The sequence below is a fragment of the Vicugna pacos genome, chromosome 17 (assembly GCF_048564905.1).
Source record: "Vicugna pacos chromosome 17, VicPac4, whole genome shotgun sequence".
Taxonomy (NCBI): Eukaryota; Metazoa; Chordata; class Mammalia; order Artiodactyla; family Camelidae; genus Vicugna; species Vicugna pacos.
Genome location: NC_133003.1, coordinates 33543783 through 33565522, shown reverse-complemented (window position 1 = coordinate 33565522; position 21740 = coordinate 33543783). Strand labels below are relative to the sequence as shown.

At 41.0% G+C, this 21740-nt stretch overlaps 1 protein-coding gene across 1 annotated transcript in view; it reads left to right on the top strand.

Moving 5' to 3' along the window:
- ADAMTS9 (ADAM metallopeptidase with thrombospondin type 1 motif 9) overlaps window positions 1–21740 on the top strand; it is a 155988-nt gene that overhangs the window by 2804 nt on the left and 131444 nt on the right. Inside the window, exon 3 of the mRNA XM_006196467.4 lies at window positions 3771–3933. Within this exon, the coding sequence (XP_006196529.1) occupies window positions 3771–3933 (163 nt within the window). The remainder of the gene's footprint in view (window positions 1–3770; window positions 3934–21740) is intronic.

Sequence of the window (21740 nt, the reverse complement as noted above, 5' to 3'; positions counted from 1 at the left end):
GAGGTGTCGGGTGGGGAGCAAGGCAGGCTTGAAGACTGCGAGGAGGAGGTTTAGCCTGCTGGATACAGGGATGGAGGTGAACCCCTCTAAGCCTCCAGCAAAGCGCCCAAAGCTGCGGTGCGTTGCTGAAATTGTTTGGGGGTGGGCGGAGACGGCAGTTTGTCGAGGCGGGAGGGGGTGCTGCAGTGAGTCACCGCTGCCCCAAGACGCTTGGAATCTTTCTGTTCTAAAGGTTATGGTCTGGGTGGCCATAAGTCAGGTGCTGGAACCCAAAGCCTCAGAGCGCCCTCAGATCCCAAGATTGTAACCCCCAATTCCAGAACCTTACTGCTAGGTCTGCGTGTGTACGTCAAGTTTGTAAACAGCCTTTACTCCTCCTCCCTCTCCGCCTCCACACCCCGCTGAGTGGCCCCAGCAGTTGTACAAATGGTTTACTGCGCAGGACCTTAATTTCCATTGGCAATTTTAGGTGGTAACTCGCACGTGGAACTGCGTGTAGTTCTTAACTCTCACAGGGAACTGAGGGCCAGGACTTCAGAAAGACGGATTGATTGCCTAGACTGCGATAAGTCCATTTGTATTGTGTTTAATTTCCAGTCTGGCTCTGTTTTTTGGGGGGGCGGGGGGGACGCGGTGGGGAAGATCTAGCATACCTCTGAAAAAATATGCACGCTAGTTGTTTCTATCTTCAGCGATTAATCTAGCTCCAAAACCTTTGCCCCTTTGTCTTCCTCCTGGAATTTATCTTTCCTCTAAAAACGTCCCCTTCCCATTTCAGTAACAGTAGTATCATGACTAGTATTGTGACATTCCTCGCAGCCCACGCAGGAAACCTTGCAGGAAATCTTTCACTCTTTACAGTGGGCCATTCCAACCTTTCCCCCTACCCCACCCCACCAGTCCATTATCAGGTTCCCTGAATTCCCTCTCATCTGTGTTTCTCACCTGTTCTGAATATCTCTACTCTAATTCTAGACCTTTTCCCCTCTCTCTTCCTCTCTCATTAGGACTAATGTCTAAGAAATATTTCCACCTGGCTTCTTCTCCTTTCCTCTCTCCCTAATCCCTGTCACACACTACTGACAGATTAATGATGACAAGGCGCAAGATCACATCACTACCCTGTTCACTTACTTCACAGAGTTCCCCGTTGCCTAGTGAACATCTCCGCACATCCCCAGTCCGGTCTCCTCTGTCAGGCTTTCCTTCATAAATCCTGTATTGCAGGCGGTCTGCTTTTTGCTCATTTCTCTGCGTTCCCTCCCATCCTAGTCCTCCCTCATAGCCTTTGGGCCTTTGGATTTACTTGGCCATCTCATCCAGCTTCACATGCTCAAATCATACCTTCTTTCAGAACATAACTTCCATATCTCGTTTCCCAGGAAACCTCTTCGTAGTCTTTTGATCTGCAGTCATCCTTGCCTCTCTATTTTTATAAACGCATACCTGCGTTTCTCTTATGTTTAATATGCACTCCCTGGTATTATAGTTCTTGGAGCATGTGTTCTATCCCCTTTTCCTTGGCAGCAGAGTCAGCACCAATTCACTTCTCTCCCATATTGGAGCCTTGTAAGTACTTAGTGCATGTGTTTGAATAAATGGTCACCTTAACCAAGAAAGGATTACATGTCAGTCAAGCAACTCTTTTGAGAATTGGCCACAAAATTAATTTGACTTTATACACATACCATTTATTGAATTTTTATTATGTGTCTTGCCCTGTAATAACTTTATTTGTACCTTATCTCATCCAAATCCTCACAACAGCCCAATCCTTGAAACAACCCATTTTCCAGATAAGGACACTGAGGCTTAGAGAGTTGGAAACTTGCTGAAAGTTTCACAGCTACTAAGTGGCAAAGTTGGGGTTCCCACCCAGTCCTTCTGGCCCATGTTCTTAACTGTGGGCCAGAGACTGAATCTATGTTCCTAAAGAGTATTTCAAATGTCTTTTTCAAAAAGGCAGTGGGTTACAGTCAGGGTATCTGTGGTCTAGTCAGCACTGGTACTGTTCCGCTGCTTCTGTATCACTGAAGGGGAACTTTGGATGAGCTCCTTCTTTCCTCCAAGCCTCAATTTCCCCTTGCAATAATCAAAGGTGCCAGATCGTCACCAAATGGGCTCCCAACTTCTTTCTCAATATTTATAGGCTGTCTCTACTAGCTTTTCCACATTGTGGTAAGCTTCCTGCTTTGTGCTCAGAGAACACCTGAGTTGTGTATTGAAAACAGAGAGACATGCCTAGGTGAAAATAAACTTGTTAAATTCCTTCGTCTCAGGAAACCAGCTACCCTCTCTCTTAGTCTGATGCCAGACTATATACCAGAGGTGTCTTCTCTTTCAGTCAGTGGCTTATGAATCACGTGGAGAGTTTTTAAAAAAAATATAGAGGCTAGACCTCACCCTTGGAAATTCTCAATCTACAGTTATAGGATAATGCCCAAATCTAAGTTTTTTTTTTTTAACTTAACAGGCAATTTTGACATTTAGTTGGGTTCAGGAAACCCAGTATCTTTAGTGCTTGAAAACTTTATCTTGCCTAAGAATGCTATGCAGTGCTCATTAAAATTCCAATGTCTGGGCCCTATCCCCAGATAGTTTGATTAGTGGACCAGATTTGGGGTGGTGTGCAATTATTGGAATATCTAATAGACTCCTGGGTGATGCATATGCTACCACTGACATTCAAGGACATCATTTCATTTCCCTACATCCAGGGGAAAGTCAAAGGCCTCTGCTTTATTTTTTCCCCTATGAGGGAAAAGGAATAATGGAGGAAGACAGAAAAGCTTGATTTCTCCCTTTAAACACTGTCCACCAGCATGGCCTGGGGAACTTGTTAGCACTCTGGTAATATTTGGTTCTGGTGGTTCAACTTTGAAGCATCACTTATTTGCAAAACTCGGGGGTACGCGGGAAGGGGAGGAGAAAGAGTTACGTCTTTCAAGGTGCTCAGAATGATTGGCAAATGCTAATTATATCCTGATGGTTAGTGGCTAACACCACAACACCAAAAGCCACTGGCATTCTGAGCTCTTCCAAGATGTCACTTTGCTAAGCACTTTACATGCATTATCTCATTTAATCTGCACAGTAAGTAAGGACAGTGAGTATTTTTATTCTCAGTTGACAACCAAGGAAACTGAAGCTCAAAGCAGTTAAGGAACTTGCCCAAGGTGGGTGGGTGGGTAGATGGTGGTGTTGGGACTGGAGCCTAGGGCAGCCTGACTGCAAACTCTTATCCCATGTCACTCCCTATTGTAAAGGGAAGAGATGATGAGCAACTCATGAGCCAGGGTTATAGGCAGCGCCACCTCGGGTGCCTTGTGGTCCACAGATGCTTCCTGAATTTGAAATAATAAGGCTTTCATGAGTAGTCTTTTCCCTTTGAAGCTCACGCTTGTCCCTATTTCCAGGCTGTCTTCACACACAAAAACACTCTCTTTCAACAACTTGTAGGGGTAACTATAATTAGAACTTGAGCACCAAGGAAATATTTCTTAGAGACTGATTTGGATGTCAGGTGGAGTAGAGTCAAATCAAGGGTAAGGTACTGATAGGGCCGAGAGTGAAGGGAAAAAAACAAAAAACAAAAAACAAAAAACAAAAAACTGCTTCTCCAAATATGTCAGCAGTACTTTCAGTTTAAGCAGCCCTCATGGGAAGGGCTTGGGTAGGATGGCGCCATTCGCTTGGCAACGTTCCATTGGTCTTTTCCTTCCAATTGCTGAGAACTAGTGAATCAGCCTCTCATCTCTCTTTATTTGCAGCTGGGCACATTCCGGTCCCATGATGGGGATTATTTTATTGAACCACTACTGTCCATCGATGAACAAGAAGATGAAGAGGAACAAAACAAACCCCACATTATCTATAGGCGCAGCGCCCCCCACAGAGAGCCCTCAACAGGAAGGCATGCATGTGACACCTCAGGTATTTGCTTCTCACTTCAGCAGAGATCCCAGCTGTGTGAGCTGGGTTAATTGCCATCCTACAAAGATGTAGATCTGGCACAGACTCCAAAGCGCTACGATATACATTGTCTTTTATTCAGTCTTCAAGCAAGGTAGGTATATCCCCACTGTACAGGTGTGGAAACTGAGATGAGGTTCAGTAACTTGTCCACGGTTGCCTAGTTAACAAGTAACAAATCCAGGATTGGAACTGAGCAGTGACTCCACGCTCATTCTGGGCAGAGCTGTCTCTTTGGTTGAAGTTGCTAATTTTTAGGATTAAGCTTTAGTAATATACCGAGTCCATTATCACCATATCCTCAGTTGGCAGTTACTTGTGTTTTCTTGGTGTGTTGATGTTTTCTGTTCATTTGGATTTTTGTTTGTTTTTACTGTGTAGGGTTACCAAAAAAAGTCTTACAAATGGAACTCACAAAAATTTCTATGTATTTATCAGAATTTTTAAAATCAACTTCAGTTAACTAATATTCTATGGCTTCAGGAAATATAGGGATGGAGCTATAGGTTGCACTGTCAGGTTTCAATCCAGTGCGTATATGCCCCGCACTGGATTTCCTTCTCTCCCTGCCACATTCTTTGAGGCTTAGTGCTGACATGTTTGGCCCAGAAGAATGGATATGTTCTTCTGGGCCCCTTGGAAAGCTTATGCTTGTCTGTGCTTCTCAGCCTGCAGTGTTGAATCTCCCTTTCACTGTCTTTGAAGCCCAGTTTCTTTCTCTCTGATGGTAGCATAGCATTAGCAGCCATCCCTCTGTTTGGTCCAGGATTTTAGGATGTTTGTTAAAATACCATTTAAAAAATTCTGGGACTTTCTGTTTCTGAAACTTCATCCCTCTTCCTAGTCTTTATTTTTAAAAGTCGCTTGCCCAAATTAAATAGTTTCTCAGGGTCTTCCTGGCATCTTCCAGTAAGACCAAGTTCAAGACCAATGGGGTTTCCTAAAATGATCAGTTGTTTCATCTTCTATCTGTATCGGGTTCTTCTGTTGTGACAGAGTGCACTGTCCTCTTTTCTCCTGGAGTTACTATTTTTAAAATGAATCCTTTAGTGACAGATGATGTTGGTTGCTTATACCTGGAGTACCCAAGTTGTAGGGTATGGCATCATAAGTCTTTTGGCTTTGTCCCATCCAGGGCTAAATGAAACATAACTGAAATACTCTATCCATTAGACTCTCTCCAGATCCACAGGGCAGAGGTGGGAGGCCGAGGGAGAAACAATAGTCCCGGCAGAGTGAAGGGTGCCAAGATAGCCACCAGCAAGTTCAAGGGCAAGACGTTTATCACATTTTTTTTGGCCATGCTAGTAAGAATGTTGACCTTTCCTTCTTGACTTCTCCAATCTGAAATAGCAAGTGCATATTTTATAGACGTGTATAAGACATCCATGATAGAAAAAAAAAGTACGTGGTTCTTCCCATTCTATCTTATTAACAAATGTTCAAAAGATACTTAAATAATGTTTTCACTGATCAGTTTGTTGAACAGTGGCACTTGGTGGCATTCTTCTGCCCTAAAGTGGCAGCACACAAACATTTTTTTTTTTAGCTACCATTTATTCTGGCCCTATCCTTTATTGGTGTTTTGCAAAGCACTTAACCTACACTACTTCATTTAATTCTTAAGGCAACCCTCTAGGTGGGTACCATTCATCCCTCCATTGTGCCTGGTGAAGGAGCTGAGGCTTTCAGAGATGAAGCAATTTGCCCAGGATCTCATAGCTAGTCCATAATGATAACCCATGTTTTCCTGTCTTATTACACAACCCGTTCTCTCTGTGCCCGTGTATAGCTGTGTACTTTGGGTGTGAGAGAGAAAAAGGAATCTTAATACTGTCATTCAAAAATTCCTCAATGTTCATTTTTTAAAAAAAATTAATTCCCTAAGTCAATGGACGTTTGATTTTCTAGGCTACAGGACAAGTCATTGTCAAGTTTAGTTAAAAACACAAAAAAGAGGGAATCTGAAAAGGTAAAGATTGATAACAATAGAAAATGCCTTAATTTTTCAAAAAAAAGCTTATTTGTGATGTAATCCTTATGGGTATTGGGGCCTTTGAGTGGTACCTTCCAAATCACCAATGCCAACTTTAAGTTTTCCACCCAATTTTTGCTTGCCAGTATGGCAGGGCCTCCCTTCACCCCGTGTGATGAATCAGGAGCCCAGCAGTTTGATTGGTCCTTTAAAAGGTTGCTGCTGGACTATGCCACTCAGGTTTCTCTCTTCCAGCTGCTTCTGCACTCCTTCTTTGAATTCAGATGCAGGAGGCTCAGAACAGTTGGAAAGAACTTTGGAATATGGCATAGTTCACCAGCAACCATTAGAGGGATGGACTAGCAGGTCACAGAAACCTCCAAAACCAGGTAGCCTTTGCACAGGGAGTGAAAGTAGGCATGGTGGGTGGGAGAAGTCCTTCTGGCCAGAGAGGAAAATACCCTGTTTACAAACACCAGTTGATTCAGCTTCAGGATTCCCTCTCCCTCCCTGCCATAGAGCAGTAATTGGTAACCAAGGGTAAACTTCAGAAGTACCCTGGCAGCCTCACACAGATTCGTTAAACAAATAAACCAACCAACAAACTCTTTCTGCAGGGACATGAGATAGAGCAGGTATCAGTGGGTTTACTAAGAGCTCCAAGTGAGTCAGAAGTAAAGTCAAGTGTGAGGGTCCCTGCTACCGCTGGATTGAGGGCAGCTGCCACTATCCACAGCTATCCCGTGCTTTGCTCTGGGCTTGGCTTTCTCCACCATTGCTTTCTCTTTTCATAGGGTGGTAGAATATTCAAGCTAGAGGAAACCTGAATGGTAATTCTGCCCAGAGGAGCAAACTGTAGGCCTGGGACGTTAAGTTATTTATTTCCAGGAGTGATACCCTATATATTCACGAGCAAAACATCAGAATTTGGGATCACCCAAGCCTGGGAGCTGACTCCTGGAAAACCCCTGCCCAACTCGATGTAACCCTTTAGTTGCTGGATTATGAGAGACTTCCCAGGACAGGGCACTATGCCTGTTACATTGCTACCTACAGATGGAATGTAAGTCTTGCTCATTTCTGATTCTTAATGTATGTCCAATTTTCCAAAAAAAGAAAAAGATTCTGGGATAAGTTATATTAAAATAATACGTGTAGAAGGAGTCTTACAGAGTGAGAACTTCATGGGGTTTAGAAAGGAGTCTACAATATAATTTATTCATTCATGTGTACATTTATTGATGGCCATAAAGTATTTATTGGGTAAGTCCTCTGTACCATGGGGATATAATCAGGAACCCTCTTTATTTCAGTTAGTTGTGATACCTCAAGCATGTTTAGAGCATAAAGTAAGAATAACATGTACCTTCCAAGGGTGTAGTCAGGACTAAATGAGTCCTGAAAGCTCCCAAGACTGTTTTCAGCAGATGGTAGACAATCATTGAATAGTAGATTTAAAAAAAAAAGACCATAAAAACAGAAATTAAAACACCAGCACAAGGGAAAGAAAACTCAAAATATGAAAACCCAAAGCTAATCAGTTTCCTTTGATTAAGCTTAGAGTTTTTTGGTCACCTGGTCATTAAGAGTTTATGGGACTTGCCCAAGGTCACCCTGCCAGCGAGCCACAGGGCTGAGAGCCCCTTTCTGACATTGTGTTTGTCTGTACCATTCTGAAATTTTATTTCTTGCATCTTTCTCTTGGCCCAGTGGCTGTCCCTCCTGGAGTATCTCCGTTTCGCCATCATTGGTTGTGCCTGTATGTATACATGTGGGCCACTTGTGTGTGCCTGCATTAATTGGTGGTTTTCATCCTCTTTGTCAGATCCTCAGGATTCAGGATGGGGTGTGAGGTGGCTTCCCTTTTCTATGACATGACCTTGTGCTGAGTCTCCCCTGCACACTGGTCCTCAGTAGGGGACGTAGAGCTGACAGCCTGCCCGCCCCACACACCAGGGGGCCAAGTGGCAGGCTCCTGGGAGCCATTTGGGAGAGTTTGTTGATTTTTAAGCCACTTCCTGCTGGTCCTTCACATGGCGTTTCCAGAAGACACCCCAAGTTGTGTGTCACCAACACTACTTGACCCTGGATTTTGCAACAGAGGATTTAGTTGTTTTTTCTTTTTTTTTTTTTTTATCAGTGAGAGAGACGTGCTTCCTGGTAAGTAAACGAGAAAAAGACAGGAGAGAAGGCCAGCTGTTTTGTTTGCCAGGGCCTAAAAACAGTGTTTTTCTGTTACTAAAATGCATTTCTCACCCTCCCATCTGAGCAAGGCTGGTTGTTTTTTGTTTTAATTTTTTTCTTAAGGCATTTAGGAATTGTACACTCATGGGCCTATCGATACCACTTCTAAAGAAGTAATTGGACAATTATTTAAAGGCATTTATGTGAGAACGCTCAGTCCATTTACTATAGCAAAAGGCTAGAAACAGTCTAAGTACCATTGGTTGGAGGATAGATCAATCATTTATGAAGTCTGCATTTGATGGATTCCTGTGCAGCCATTAAAAATGATGGCATAGATTTAGGCTAGCAAACACAGAAATAGGTACATTAAGTGAACAAAAGAGTGATGAAATAGTATGTACAGTATGATCTCATTTTTTTTTAAGTGATAACAAAATGTGTGGAGGAGAATGTATTTGTAAAGAAGAAACCAGAAACCACATGCACAAAAATATTAAAAGGGACTCTTCCTTGTTGGTAGGAACATAGGCAGTTTTCACTTTTTTATTTTATGTCCTTACATTTTTTTGCCATGATTCTATAGTAGTTTCAAAGTCAAAAGTACAGTTAAAAAGAATTAAGAGTAGTGGCATGGAGATGTTTTGTAGCCCCGTGGCACTTGTCACTGGACCAAGGGCCAAGCCAGGATCCCATGTTTTTGGCCCTAAATGAGATCATCTCAATAACCAGGCAGATAAAATTCCTGCCTTGCGGCTACTTCTTTGGGACATCAGGGCTGGTCAAAGCTGAGGATCATCCCCACCCAGCTAAATGCTTGTTGGACTGACCAACACTGCAATTATAGTGGGATTACCATGGTTTAGTTTCTGATGGGCCCTTGGGGACTCTGCTCACCACCACCACTAGAATGTACTGTCACTTCTTGCTTGGGCTCCCAAGGGTGTGATTGTAAAGGCTGGGAAATACAGGCTGATGATTACAGCCCTCATTTGTTAGGCTCTTATGATACATGTATGGAAACACTGTGCTACACATTTTCCATACATTATCATACGTAATTCATTCATGAATACTACAGGGAAGGTATTATTAGCCTTATTTCACTCTTGAGAAAATTATAGCTCAGAGAGGTTGAGTAGCTTGTCCAGAGTCACACAGCTGGCACAAAGTGGGCCTGACACTTGAACCCAGATCTGATTCCAGTGTGCTACGCTGTGAGCCAAACTGCATTGAAAACACAAATGGAAGCTGCCATCTAGAGTGTTCTTTTTCACTTAAGTTTTCAGAGCATTACCTTTGACTTCTACCTAATCTCATCCTTAAATAATACTAACAATGGCTAACATTTGTTGAGTGCCTATTACATGGCAGGCAGTGTTCCAAGTGCTTCACACAGATTGTATTTAATCCTTACCTCCACCTTCATTTTGCAGATAGGAAAACAGAGATGCAGAAAAGTCCATAAGGTTACAAAGCTCCTAAACATATCATTTTCCACAACCCTTTTGTCCTGGTCTAGTTAAAGGATTTTTTGGCCTGTCCCTTTGTTGATTTGATTGCATTCATATACGAATTATTTTTGCTGGCAGGATTTTTTAAATGCCTTCGTAGAATTTGATTTGATTTGAGGAAGGTTGCCTGGTGCCCGGAATTCCCACCAAGACTCTAATGACTCACCAAGGGCTGTGTCTCCAGTGTGCCTTCACTGGAGTGTATACTTGTTACACATTAACCTCCTGGATGCCATTAATAATTTAGCATAGATTAGCTGATTAGATTAGCTGCCCTGAGAGTTGGGCCCAAATGGAGTGAGAGACAGAGGGAAGGAGCAGACTTCTGAGGGGCTTTAAGTAAACAACTCTGGGACAGCTTGAGGGTTCCAGGCAGTGACAGAAGCTTTGGCCGACCTCACGGTCCTGCCTGGGCCCAAGCAGGTTGGTGGTTGACTAAGTAGTGATTCCTGGGAGAGGCTGGCCTGCCACCATTTTCCCTCCTTGCTCTGTCCTCACGTCCTTTCCCGTCAGCCTTTCAGCCTAAGAACAGGCCTCACTGAAGGAGCCACGTGCTGGGCAACGTGGAAGCACATGACAGTTTATTCCATTTATCTCGGACCAGCACCCTGGGAGAAAGGTGCTCCATTGATTCCCATTTACAAATGAGAACACTGAACTCAGAGACGTGAATGAACTTGTCCACAGTGTGTGCAGGAAACAGCTGGACCTGAAAGCCAGAAGCAATTAGAATCTTTCAAGACAGTTTCTGCCATTTGGAGTTTATAGTTTCAGCTTCATTTCTTTTCATTTACCTCTTTTTGTTCCTCATCCATCTTTATACCTTTTTTTTCCTTTTCTATATTCTTCATTGGACTTTATGTCTAATAAATAGTCAGTATAAGCAATGACCTCTGAAATCCTTTGTAAATTACTGGAAAGGTACTGTTTTAAATAACTGAATTCTTGAGCTTATTTCCTCAGATTTATCTTCCTTAAGGTATTTACATTAAAATATTGCTTTTCTTTTTTTAACATTAGTATTAATAGTACCATACTCCAATAAAATTGGCAAAGAATAGTAGAAAAAGAAACTTCTAATACAGAAACTGTTCTTCTATAATTTTTTTAAATTCATCATGTTTTTTAAAAGGCATTTTATTACAAACATCTTCAAACACGTAAAAGTAGAGGCAACAGTAACATGAACCACAAGCATGCGCCATCTACAGTTAATGACGACAGAGATCTTTTTTCCACACTTGCTTCTTTTTTTGTTTTTGTTTTCCTTTTTGTTGGAGCATTTTAAAGTAAACCCAGGTAGCGTCACATTTTCTAAATGCTCCAATATACATCTCTGAAAAATGAGGATATTTTCTGACATAACAGTAATAGTATTTATCAAGGTGAGCAGAATCAACAGTAATTACTCCCTATCACCTAAACAGTATCTATGTTAAAATTTTCCCAGTTGTCCCCAAAATGCCTTTTTACAGTCCATTTGCTTAATCTAAATTTAATTGATCTAAACAAGGTCCCCACATTGCAGCTGGTTGTTAGGCCTCTTAAGTAACTTGTCACTTGCTTGTCATGGTCCTTGTTAAAATTTTATTCCCCCTGGCCCTTTTTTTCCTTTCCACTTCTCTTCTTTTACTCTTTGATTCATCTTTTTTATCATAAGGTCAGGATCCATTTGCAACAGTTTCAAAGAGCAGGGTCAGCCTCCAAACCCAGAGCATGTACCAAGAACAAAACCACCAGGAGTGAACCAGTTATCAGAGTAATTTGTTGAGCACAAAAGACAGTGCATTAGTTTGGGTTTTGACCCTTTGTCTGGAGTACCTTGGTAGATTTCTTCTTTTTTTTTTAACCTACCAATAGAAAGATCCTCAGTTTACAGTATTTCCTGAGACTACCTTATCTACCCTTCAAGAATTTCACTCACCTGTGTTTTGAAGCCCAGAAGGACCAGTTTCCGGTTGGGAATGTAAAAATGGCAAGTTAGGTTTGGGAGTGAAATTAGATCTCTTTGATTTATGACGTGCTTTCTTGTCCCCTCCTGTGAGCCCCCCTTTTAAAAAAAATTTTTATTGAAGTGTAGTTGATTTACAATGTTAGTTTTAGGTGTACAGCAAAGTGATATATAGATATATCTATAGATAGATAGATAGATAGATAGATCTGTAGATATATATACTTTTTCAGATTGTTTTCCATTACAGATTATTACAAAACATTGAATATAGTTCCCTGTGCTATACAATAGGTCCTTGTTTTTTATCAATTTTATATATAGTAACATGTGTCTGTTAATCCCCAGCCTCTAATTTATCCCACTGTGTCGTTTCCCCTTTGAATACCATAGTTTGTTTTTTACGTCCATGAGTCTGTTTTTGGTTTTTAAACAGTATTTGTTTCATTTTTTTCAGGTTCGACATATAAGTGATATCATATGATATTTGTCTTTGTCTGACTTACTTAATATGATAATCTCTAGGTTCACCCATGTTGCTGCAAATGACATTATTTCATTCTTTTTTATGATACACAATGGATTATTCCTCCCATGAGCCCTTTTAATAAGCTTCTGGATTCAGAGACAGCCCAGGGTGGCTTGCTTCACCTTTGGTCCCAAATCAGGGTCTTTCCCCATCACTTGTCATCAAATCTTGGTTGGTTATTTACCTTGCTTCAGAAACTCATTCCCTGCCAAGGGAAAGGGTCATACAGACACTTGCTAGTTTGTTCATCTTCCTAGTACCCCCCTGAAGCAGGTTAAGATGCCCTTCTAAAGAAGGGCTGTAAGAAATGACAGAAGGCTGGGGCAGAGTGCTGTCATCACAGATGCAGGCTAACAGTGGCAGAAGGTACTTGGGGCTACTCCAAGGGCTCTCAGACTGTCCCCTGAACAGGCTATCTTTTTGGAGTGCAACACTGGAGTATCTCTTGGTTTTCTTCAAATAAACCCACTCATTTAATAAAGTGTGATTTATTCCTACAACTGAGGTTTAAAAATTTTCCATTTTGGATCCACGAAAGTTTAGTTCCTTGTGATAATCAGATTCTTATAGAATCATTAGAATAGTTATTTATAGGTAACCAAAGTCAGCTTCTGTCTGAACGAAACTTCTGCATGGACATTTCATATAACTGCAAATTGTTAATAAGTACGAAGCATTCTGAGTATCACTAAGAGGAATAGGAGCAAATGCAAGATATGGTGGTTTGTGTATACATGTGGCTGGTAGACTTTGAGAAGGGGGAAAATTAAACGAGGGGTAAATGTTGACAAAATGCCTCCTTTTTTATTGACCCTTGTCTCTCACGTGGCATTAAAGTTAGCATGGGGTGTTGAAAGTGCACTTGGCTTGTGGTGTGTGGGAAAAGTTCACATTAATATGATATTCCTCAAATTTTTTCTGCTAAGATTGTAATTTTTCACACATCTTTTTATTTTCTATGAATATTTTCTAGTATTTTCTTCCATTTTTTTCTATTAAGGTATAGTTTACATGCAGAAACAGTCATCCTTTCTAGTGTACAGTTCTGCAGGTTTTGGCAAATGCACACAGTCATGTAAAAACATCATTACAATCAAGATAGAGAATGATTCCTGGGGTGCTTTGTAGCAGCTCCCTGTTTTCTGTCTCATAGTTTGGCCTTTTCCAGAATGTCATATAAACAGAATCACTAAGTGTAGTGTATTTGAGGTTCATCCACACCGTTCCCTGTATCAATAATTCATCCCTTTTTATTGCTGAATAGTATTCCATTGTATGTGTAGACCACAAGTTGTCTATCCATTACCCCATTGTGGAATAAAGTTTTTGACAATTACAAATAAAAGCACTGTTAACATTTGCATGCAGATTTTGGGGGGGAAGATAAGTTTTCATTTTAGTTGGGTAAATACTTAGATGTAAGGTATCTGGGTTATATGGTCAGCATATGTTTAACTTTGTAAGAAACTGTTCATCTACTTTTCAGAGTGGCTGTACCATTTTGCAGTCCCAGCAGTAGGGTATAAAAGTCCTAGTTCTCCTGCATCTTTGTCAGCACTTAGTATTGTCAATATTTTGTTTGGTTGGTTTTTTTTTTTTTAATTTTAGCCATTCTAATAGATATGTGGTGGTATCTCATTGCAGTTTTAATTTGCATTTCCCTAATGACTAATGATATGCTTATTTACCATCTGTGTATTTTCTTTGTTGCCATGTCTGTTCAATTCTTTTGCCCATTTAAAAAATATTGGAATTTCTATTTTTGTATTATTGAAGTTGAAGAATACTTTATATATTCTGATATCAGCCCTCTATCAGATACGTAGTTTGCAAATACTGTCTCCCAGACTATGCCTGTCTTTTCATTCTCTTCATTTGCAGACACGTGTCATACGTAGCTCTCTTATTTTATTGCAAGCATTTCATGCCCTGTGGATTTCATGCTGTAACAGGATGACACTACAGGAAAGCAAAGTAGAGAGTGAAGTATAGAGTTTGTCCAAGACACATGCAGAGAAATGGACAGGAGAGGCTTACTTAGGACTGATTATTCAAAACCATTGTATTTGCCCACAGAGGGATGTTGTTTTTATTTCTAGTTGGTATCTAGGAACACAGCTTTCAATTTCAAGCCAGTTTAGTTTATAATAGGAATGGGTTCTCTTGGCTCAAAGGCAAGAACAGTTACAAAGGAAGACCTGAATTCCTAAGAATGCAACCATGTTCTAACGCGCATATGTGCGCACAGGAGAGAAAGCCAGACGACGGTCAGACAGAGACACACATAGAAGAAGTTACGAATGCAAGATTCAGCCCTGTACGACTACACCCCTGGGGCAAGAGGAATAGGAGCCATGACTCCAATATTCCCTAAGTTCCTATTCTGTGCTTTGTGGGCAATGTAATGGTTTTCCAAGGGAAACCTGGATTATGTGCTAATTTTTTTTTCCTCTTCAGCCAATTTCCTAATCCTCACATTTGGTGCTATTCCACTGTAAAGAGTCAGATTAGAGAATGGAAATAGTTTTCAGAAACTATGAACCTGTTTTAGCAGGTCTAAAAAAACACTTTGCAATAAGTAATGAAGATGCCTATATGGTACCTCTCTTGATATTATTTATCATCAGCTATACTTCTTCGATATCCTCTTTAAGAGTGACAGTGGCCAGGGGGAATGACTGTTGGTTTTTATCCCTTTTGAATCTTAGGACTGCATTTTTCGACATTATTCACCTATATTTTATAAGATATAAGAACTCATAATTTTTTAATACTGAAAGGAACTGTAGAGAACTTCTAGTCCCTCTCTTTGTGGATAAGAGGATCAGGCTCAGGATTCTAAAGGAACTTGTAATCTTGGAGCTAAGACAAATGGAAAAGTGAGCCCTTCCCAATCCTGTGTTCTTTCCAAGCTATAAATCAAGGAAAAGCTGTCCAGGGATGGTGCCTAAAAGAGGATGTTCAAAAGAGCAACTCAAATAAGGTTTTGGGAGTGCCAGTGGATTTGAGTGTAAGGATAATTAAGAATACACTAGTGAGATCATTTTAAGAAGTTACATCAAGGCTACAGAGAAAGATATTAGGCTTTAAATTCACTTGAGGGATTAAGTTGTCACAGCAAGGACTGAATATACAGCAACTAAGTATCTGAATAGATAGCAACTAGATATCAGAGCCAGGGGTGCTGTGGGAAGGTGGCCTGTGATTGGGAGGGTCCCCGGTGAGTTCAGCCTGTGATCAGAGTACAGCATGTCCCTGCAACTACTCATTACCGGGATGGCCAGCGCATGGACATCAGGATGAGGAGGGGTTTCTCCTTCAGGCTCTGGTGTAGAAACTCATCCTCAGTTGCCTGTCAACTGGAAAACTTGTGTATCAAAGGAATATGGGAGCTACATTCCCTAGGAGTTGCTCAGAAGCCTTTTATAAAGGGCGCCAGCCCAAGTGCTCTTTAATCTCTGTTATGTGAGTGATACCTCGACCCATCACAGGGCCACACATGAGTGGCAGTGAAATGTCACACAGCAGGAACCCCTTTATTCCTGCAGCCTATGCTCAGCCAGTACCTCTCGGGTACTCACTCTGCAGCAGGCCCTGTACCAGCACTTTCTGTGTATTACATTGTTCAGCCCTTCCTACCACCCTATTAGGGAAGAACTGTTATCATCCCCATTTCACAGATGAGGAAACTGAGGCACAAGGGGCTTCAATGACCTGCCCAAGGTTACACAGATTGAATGCAGAGAAGCTGGGATTTGAACACAGGTCTCTCTAACTCCCAAGCCCAAATTCTTACCTAGCACCTCACACTGCTCCTTCTGTTCACTCTGCAAATGTTTAATGCCTGGACTGCACCACCCTGTCCCGTAGCCGGTAGCCCCACGTGGGTCCTGAGCCTCTGCAGTGGGGCTCGTGCTGCATGTTGGAATGATTATATTTTGGATATATTGGATTAGATGTAATATAGTATTAAAATTAATTTCATCTGTTTGACTTTTTAAAATGTGGCTACTAGAAATCCTTAGAAGCCTACCTCGAGTTCAAGTTTTATTTCTCCTGGAGAGCACTGGCCTAGATCCCAAGCCGTGTCCCAAAGGGGCCTGAGAGGCAGCCATCAAAGCAGGCCGCAGGTAGTCAGGGTGCCCATGGGCAGCTGGTACCCCGCAGGGCAGAAAGGCCCATCTCCCCTTACTGCTAAGAGATGAAATGAGTCCAAACCAACTTTTCCCAAGGAGTGTTTTGCAGGATTTGAATAGCAAAACCAAACACTGTCAGTAAAATACAAGCCCAGGTATGTTCAGTATGTTCAGCAATATTAACACTGTTCCAGACAGATACGCTGTTAATATTTTCTCAAGTTATTTCTCAAGTTATTGAGGTGTGCCTCAGTTTCCTCATTTATGAAGTGGAGAGGATAGTCCCTGTCTTATCTGGTTGCTGGGAGGAATAATGAGGTTAATCCATAATAAAATGCTTCAAAGAGGGCCTGACCCAGAGGAAAGTGTTCAACAAATGTGAACCAGTATTACTATAATGGTAGTTGTTGTCGCTGTGACTGCATGTAGTTGAAGGAGCTGAGGGATGTTGAATGAGGAGGGTATGGCAGAACCTTTGGGGGAAGTGTCCCAGCTTGTGCACCCAAGTCAGCAAAGTGACCTCCCCAGGTAGCTGGAGACACCCTCCCCTTAGGAACTAGTGGGATGACCCTCAGATATGCCTCCCACCACCCACCACCCACCACCCATTATAGCCCCTTGGACTGCAAGAAGCGTCTTGATTATTTTCTTCCAATGGCATCTCCTTCTCTCCCTGAGAGGAAGGCCCGTCCATACATTCATCTTCATCTTGCTTTCATCTTGTTTTGTTTCCAGGGATTTTTCAGCCCCCTCATCAGTTGGCCAAGATCCTTTAAGTTTCCCAATTCCATGGCTAAACAAAATGTACACTGGTTTCTTTCCCGCAAGACTTCTCAGGCCTTTTAAAATGCTAATGCATATGGAGAAAGTCCCAGATGTGAATGCTGTGTAGTGGTTTGCACACCCACTTGGTTTTTTTTGGAAATATCTTCTGGGACTCATGTTCCATCAGCCATTCTTGGGAAAACATCGTCCATAAAGGTTCTGGCCAGCCCCAAAGGAACCTTCTTGATATCTCTCCCGCCGCCGCCCTCTGCACCCATGTCCAGTGCCACTTCTCCCCACAAAACTCATAGTTTGTCCAAAGAAATGAGCTTGGGGACGTGACCCTAGTCAGCATCTAGGCATTCACTGTTGTTTTTCAGGCTGTCAAATTAAGAACCCTTAAAAAAAAGTAAACCCTGGTGATTTTCATTCATACTCTTTAGAGCTTTATATACACAGAACAATTCCTTCCCTTAGCTCCTTCCCCACCCAGTTCTGGAAACACATTGTTCTTTATTATTAGAACATTTGTGGGTTTTATAGCTGTTTTTGTTTTTATGCTTTATCTCTTTTATCCCCCCACATTGTGTTTGTTTATCCATCCTCCTCTGATGCCAGTAGACTGTCGCTCCTGTCCCTTGGAGTCCCAGTGTGAAGGCTTCACTGAGTAGCTCTCTGAACATTCCCAGTGGGCGCAGATCTTTGATGGGACTAGAGCAGAGGGCTGGGCACTGCCATCGGCTTCCACTTTTTGTTTCCTGGATGTTATCAGCTGTTGAGCCAGTTGAGAGGCGGACGTGTCTGTGGTAATTCTTGACATCTAATGCCATCTCCGACGAGGTCTTCTCACGTCAGACTGCACGAGCTTCTTACCTAGGTTGGAGGTTCTGTGAAAGCAGAGGCTGGTCTTTATGACTTTCCTTCCTTCCTCCCCTCCCTCCCTCCTTTCCTTTAGAAGATCCTTCCAAAAATAGAATTGCTTTGTTTGAGAAACCCTGACGTCAACATTCTAATAGATAAAGAGAGGATATTTTGCATGCTACTAGTAAAACAGTAACAACTAAGAGTTATTATCACATTAAATATTATTGGATCTTTCCTGAGGGCCATGCTCTGTGTCCCAGGCATTTTCCATATTATCTCTTTTCATCCTCACTGTTACCCTTTAAGGGATGTACTGTTAGTGTGCTCATTTTACAGATGAGAAAACCGAGGCTTTGAGATAGGAAGTTGCCCAAGAAAGGCGGGTAGAGCAGCACTAGGGCAGGAACGTGAATAAGGGCTGGTCTGGCTACAGAATCCAAGTGTGGAACACTGACGAGTCCTGTCTGCTTCCTTCTGGCTGTCAGGTCCTGCAGGAGCAGAAAGGGGACTTGCTGCAAACCTGGCTTGCCAGTCCTCCCTTTGGTCCTGGGCTGTGATTCTCCTGCCCACTTAGACCACGAGGTCACAAGGTGGCTCAGTGCCTTAAGGAAATTCAGTTAAATTTTGATAAACCGTATGAGCATAGAGAGCAATAATTAACTTCCCAACTGTGAAAGTTAACATTCAGATCTCGTTCACTCAACCCTGGTGGGTGGGAAACACTCAATGAGTAACTGCAGAGAAACCGGGCCCGGATGTAATTTTACAGTATAATTCCAGTTATTTCGTAATGTCACATGCATTTGATTACATGGCAATGCGAAGTGAAGCTCATTTGAAACATTTTTTTACCAATAAATAAGCAAATGTTGTTCAAGTTTTAGGCTGTAAGATTTTTTTTAATAATGATACCATCTTAAATTTTTATAATACTTTCTTTTTAAGAATAAGCCCCCAGTTTTATTTTTGTTTTGTAGTCACTGTGGTTTCTTTCAACGTACTTAGCTCAGCGCATTGCACAGAAAAGGTGCAAAAAACTAATATTTTAAAATCAGCTTACAATTGACCAGTAATTTCCTATATACTTTCTTATTTAATTCTCCAAATAGCCTTAAGGTCGAAATAGCTGTTTATATACCCACTTAAGAGATCAGGAAACTGAGGCCAAGAGAAGTGACTCAGAAAAGAGCATTTAAGAATGTAAACAGCTTGTCTTTAAAATTGTTATTTGAAGCCAGAAAATTGTTTTTAAGAAGAACACTCTCCCTTAAATGGCTCCATTTAGTTCTAACTCACCATGACTTTATAAGTGGCAAAAATAGAGGAAAAAAATAATATTTATTGATTGCTTCTTATGTGCTAGGCACTTCACCTGTATGATCTCCAGTTACTTGTTTGAAATAGGTACTGTTCTTACTCAGCTTTGTAAGTAGAAGAACTGACAGTGAATAGTAGTCAGTTATTTGCCTAAGGTCTAATAGGACTTGAAATTTAAGCCCTGTACAGCATGAAATCTTAGAATAGAGGCTGTTTGTGGTAGCATAAGCATCACTGTTCCTACTTCATAGTCAAAGGCCGAACAGTTATAAAAGCCAACATTGTCATGTTCTTGGAATAAAGCATCATAATTGTGGTACCTGTAAGTTGGCATGAGGAAACACAACTGCAAGATAGAGCTTACTAACATGCATAAATGTATTCACCTGCATATGTGAGGATTCAGATTGTAAACTATTGTACCTTTCTCTGAATGCAAATGTGCATTTAATTCTTAGAGAGACCACATACTTTTTTTTAAAGTTAAGTCTTTTGTTTGTTTGTTTTTCTTTTTTAAGAGCAGATTTAGGTTCACAGAGAAATTGAGAGGAAGGTGAGGAGATTACCTGTCTGTCCCCTGCCCCTGGGCATGTACAGACTCCCCACTGCCAACATTCCCCATCAGGAGCTACATTTGTTACAGCTGATGAACCTACATTGACGTACGTTTATCACCCAAATTCCACAGTTTACATTACAATTCCTCAGGTGTTGTATATTCTGTGGATTTGTACAAATGCAAAATAACACGTATTCATCCTTATGATATCATACAGAGTATTTTCACTGCCCTAAAAACCCTCTGAGTGCTCTGCCTATACATTCCTCCCTTGCCCCAACCCCTGGCAACCACTGATCTTTTACTATCTCCATAGTTTTACCTTTTCCAGAATGTCATGTAATTGGAATCATACAGTATGTGGCCTTTTCAGATTGGCTTATTTTACTTAGTAATATGCATTTAAGATTCCTCCAAGTCTTTTCATGGCTTGAGAGCTCATTTGTTTTTAATACTGAGTAATACTCCACTGTTGTGGATGTACCGCAGTTTGTTTATCCATTCACCTACTGAAGGACATCTTGGTTGCTTCTAAATTTTAGCAATTATGAATAAAACTGCCATAAACACCCAAGTGCAGGTTTTTGAGTGGATATAAATTTTCAGCTCCTTTGGGTGAATACCAAGGAGCACGATTACTGGATCATACATTAAGAATATGTTTAGTTTTGTAAGAAACACCCAAACTGTCTTCCAAAGTGACTTGTACCTTTTTGCATTCCCACCAGCAGTGAATGAGAGTTCCTGTTGCTCCAATTCCTTGTCAACAATTGTTGTTGTTAGCATTCTAGATTTTGGTATATCGTTTTATTTGTATTTTCTGGATATATGATATGGAACATATTTTCACATGCTTATTTGCCATCTGTATATCTTCCTTCATTCAACATGCTACTTTAAGATTTGAACTAGACCAGGTTGGTCATAAGCTATTTAGTTAAGTCAGTGGATTAAATTTTGAGGATTCCTTAAAGAAGAAGAACCAAGACAAAATGCTTTCCTATTTCTGAATGTTATATTTGAACTTCAAGAAGAGGCATGAGAATGGTACAGTCACTATGGAAGACAATGTGGGAGCTCCTGAAAATGTTAACCATAGCATTACCATATAACCCAGCAATTCTACTCCTAGGTCTATACCTAAGAGAAATGTAAATATAGCCACACAAAAACTGGTATGTACATGTTTATAGCAACTTTATTCAATTGAGTTGTTGAACCCAAATGTCCACCAATTGATGAAGGAATAAATGAAATGTGGTATGGCTATATAGTAGAATATTATATGGCAGTGGAAAGTAATAGAGTACTGACACATGCTACAGTGTGGATGAACCTTGAAAGCATGCTTGGTGGAAGAAGTCAGACACAAAAAGCCACATGTCATATAGCTCCATTTGTATGAAATGCAAATCCATGGATACAAGACATAGGTTAGTAATTGCCAGGGGCTGAGGGGAGAGGGGCAGTGGGGATTGATGGCTAATGGATACAGGATGTCTTTTAGGGGCAATAAAGATATTCTAAAATTAGGTAATAGAAATGATTACCTAGCTCTCTGAGTGCACTAAAAGCCACTGAACTGCTCATTTTGAAAGTGTGATTTTTGTATTCTATAAATTATATCTCAATACAAGTAATAATAAATGTAAAGCTATATATAGGTGAAAAGAAGAGCAAAAAGACACAGACCATTTATACTGTGCTTTCTCCTAGGGTGAAGTTTCATTATGTAGCCCATTCTGATAAAACTATTAGGGAAGTGACATTGCAGATTTGAAATACTAGTCTCATTTCCATTGTGCTAAAAGGTCACTAAAGAGACATGTAAATGACTTTTTTTTTTATCCTAACACTGTGTGTCCCTCGGTGGAAATCATTCTCTGATGTTAACAATTTCTTTTCAGAGGCTAGAGAGTTAAATAGATATACTAGTTACAGTGTCTATTTTTTCTATTCTCTGTAAAAATGTTA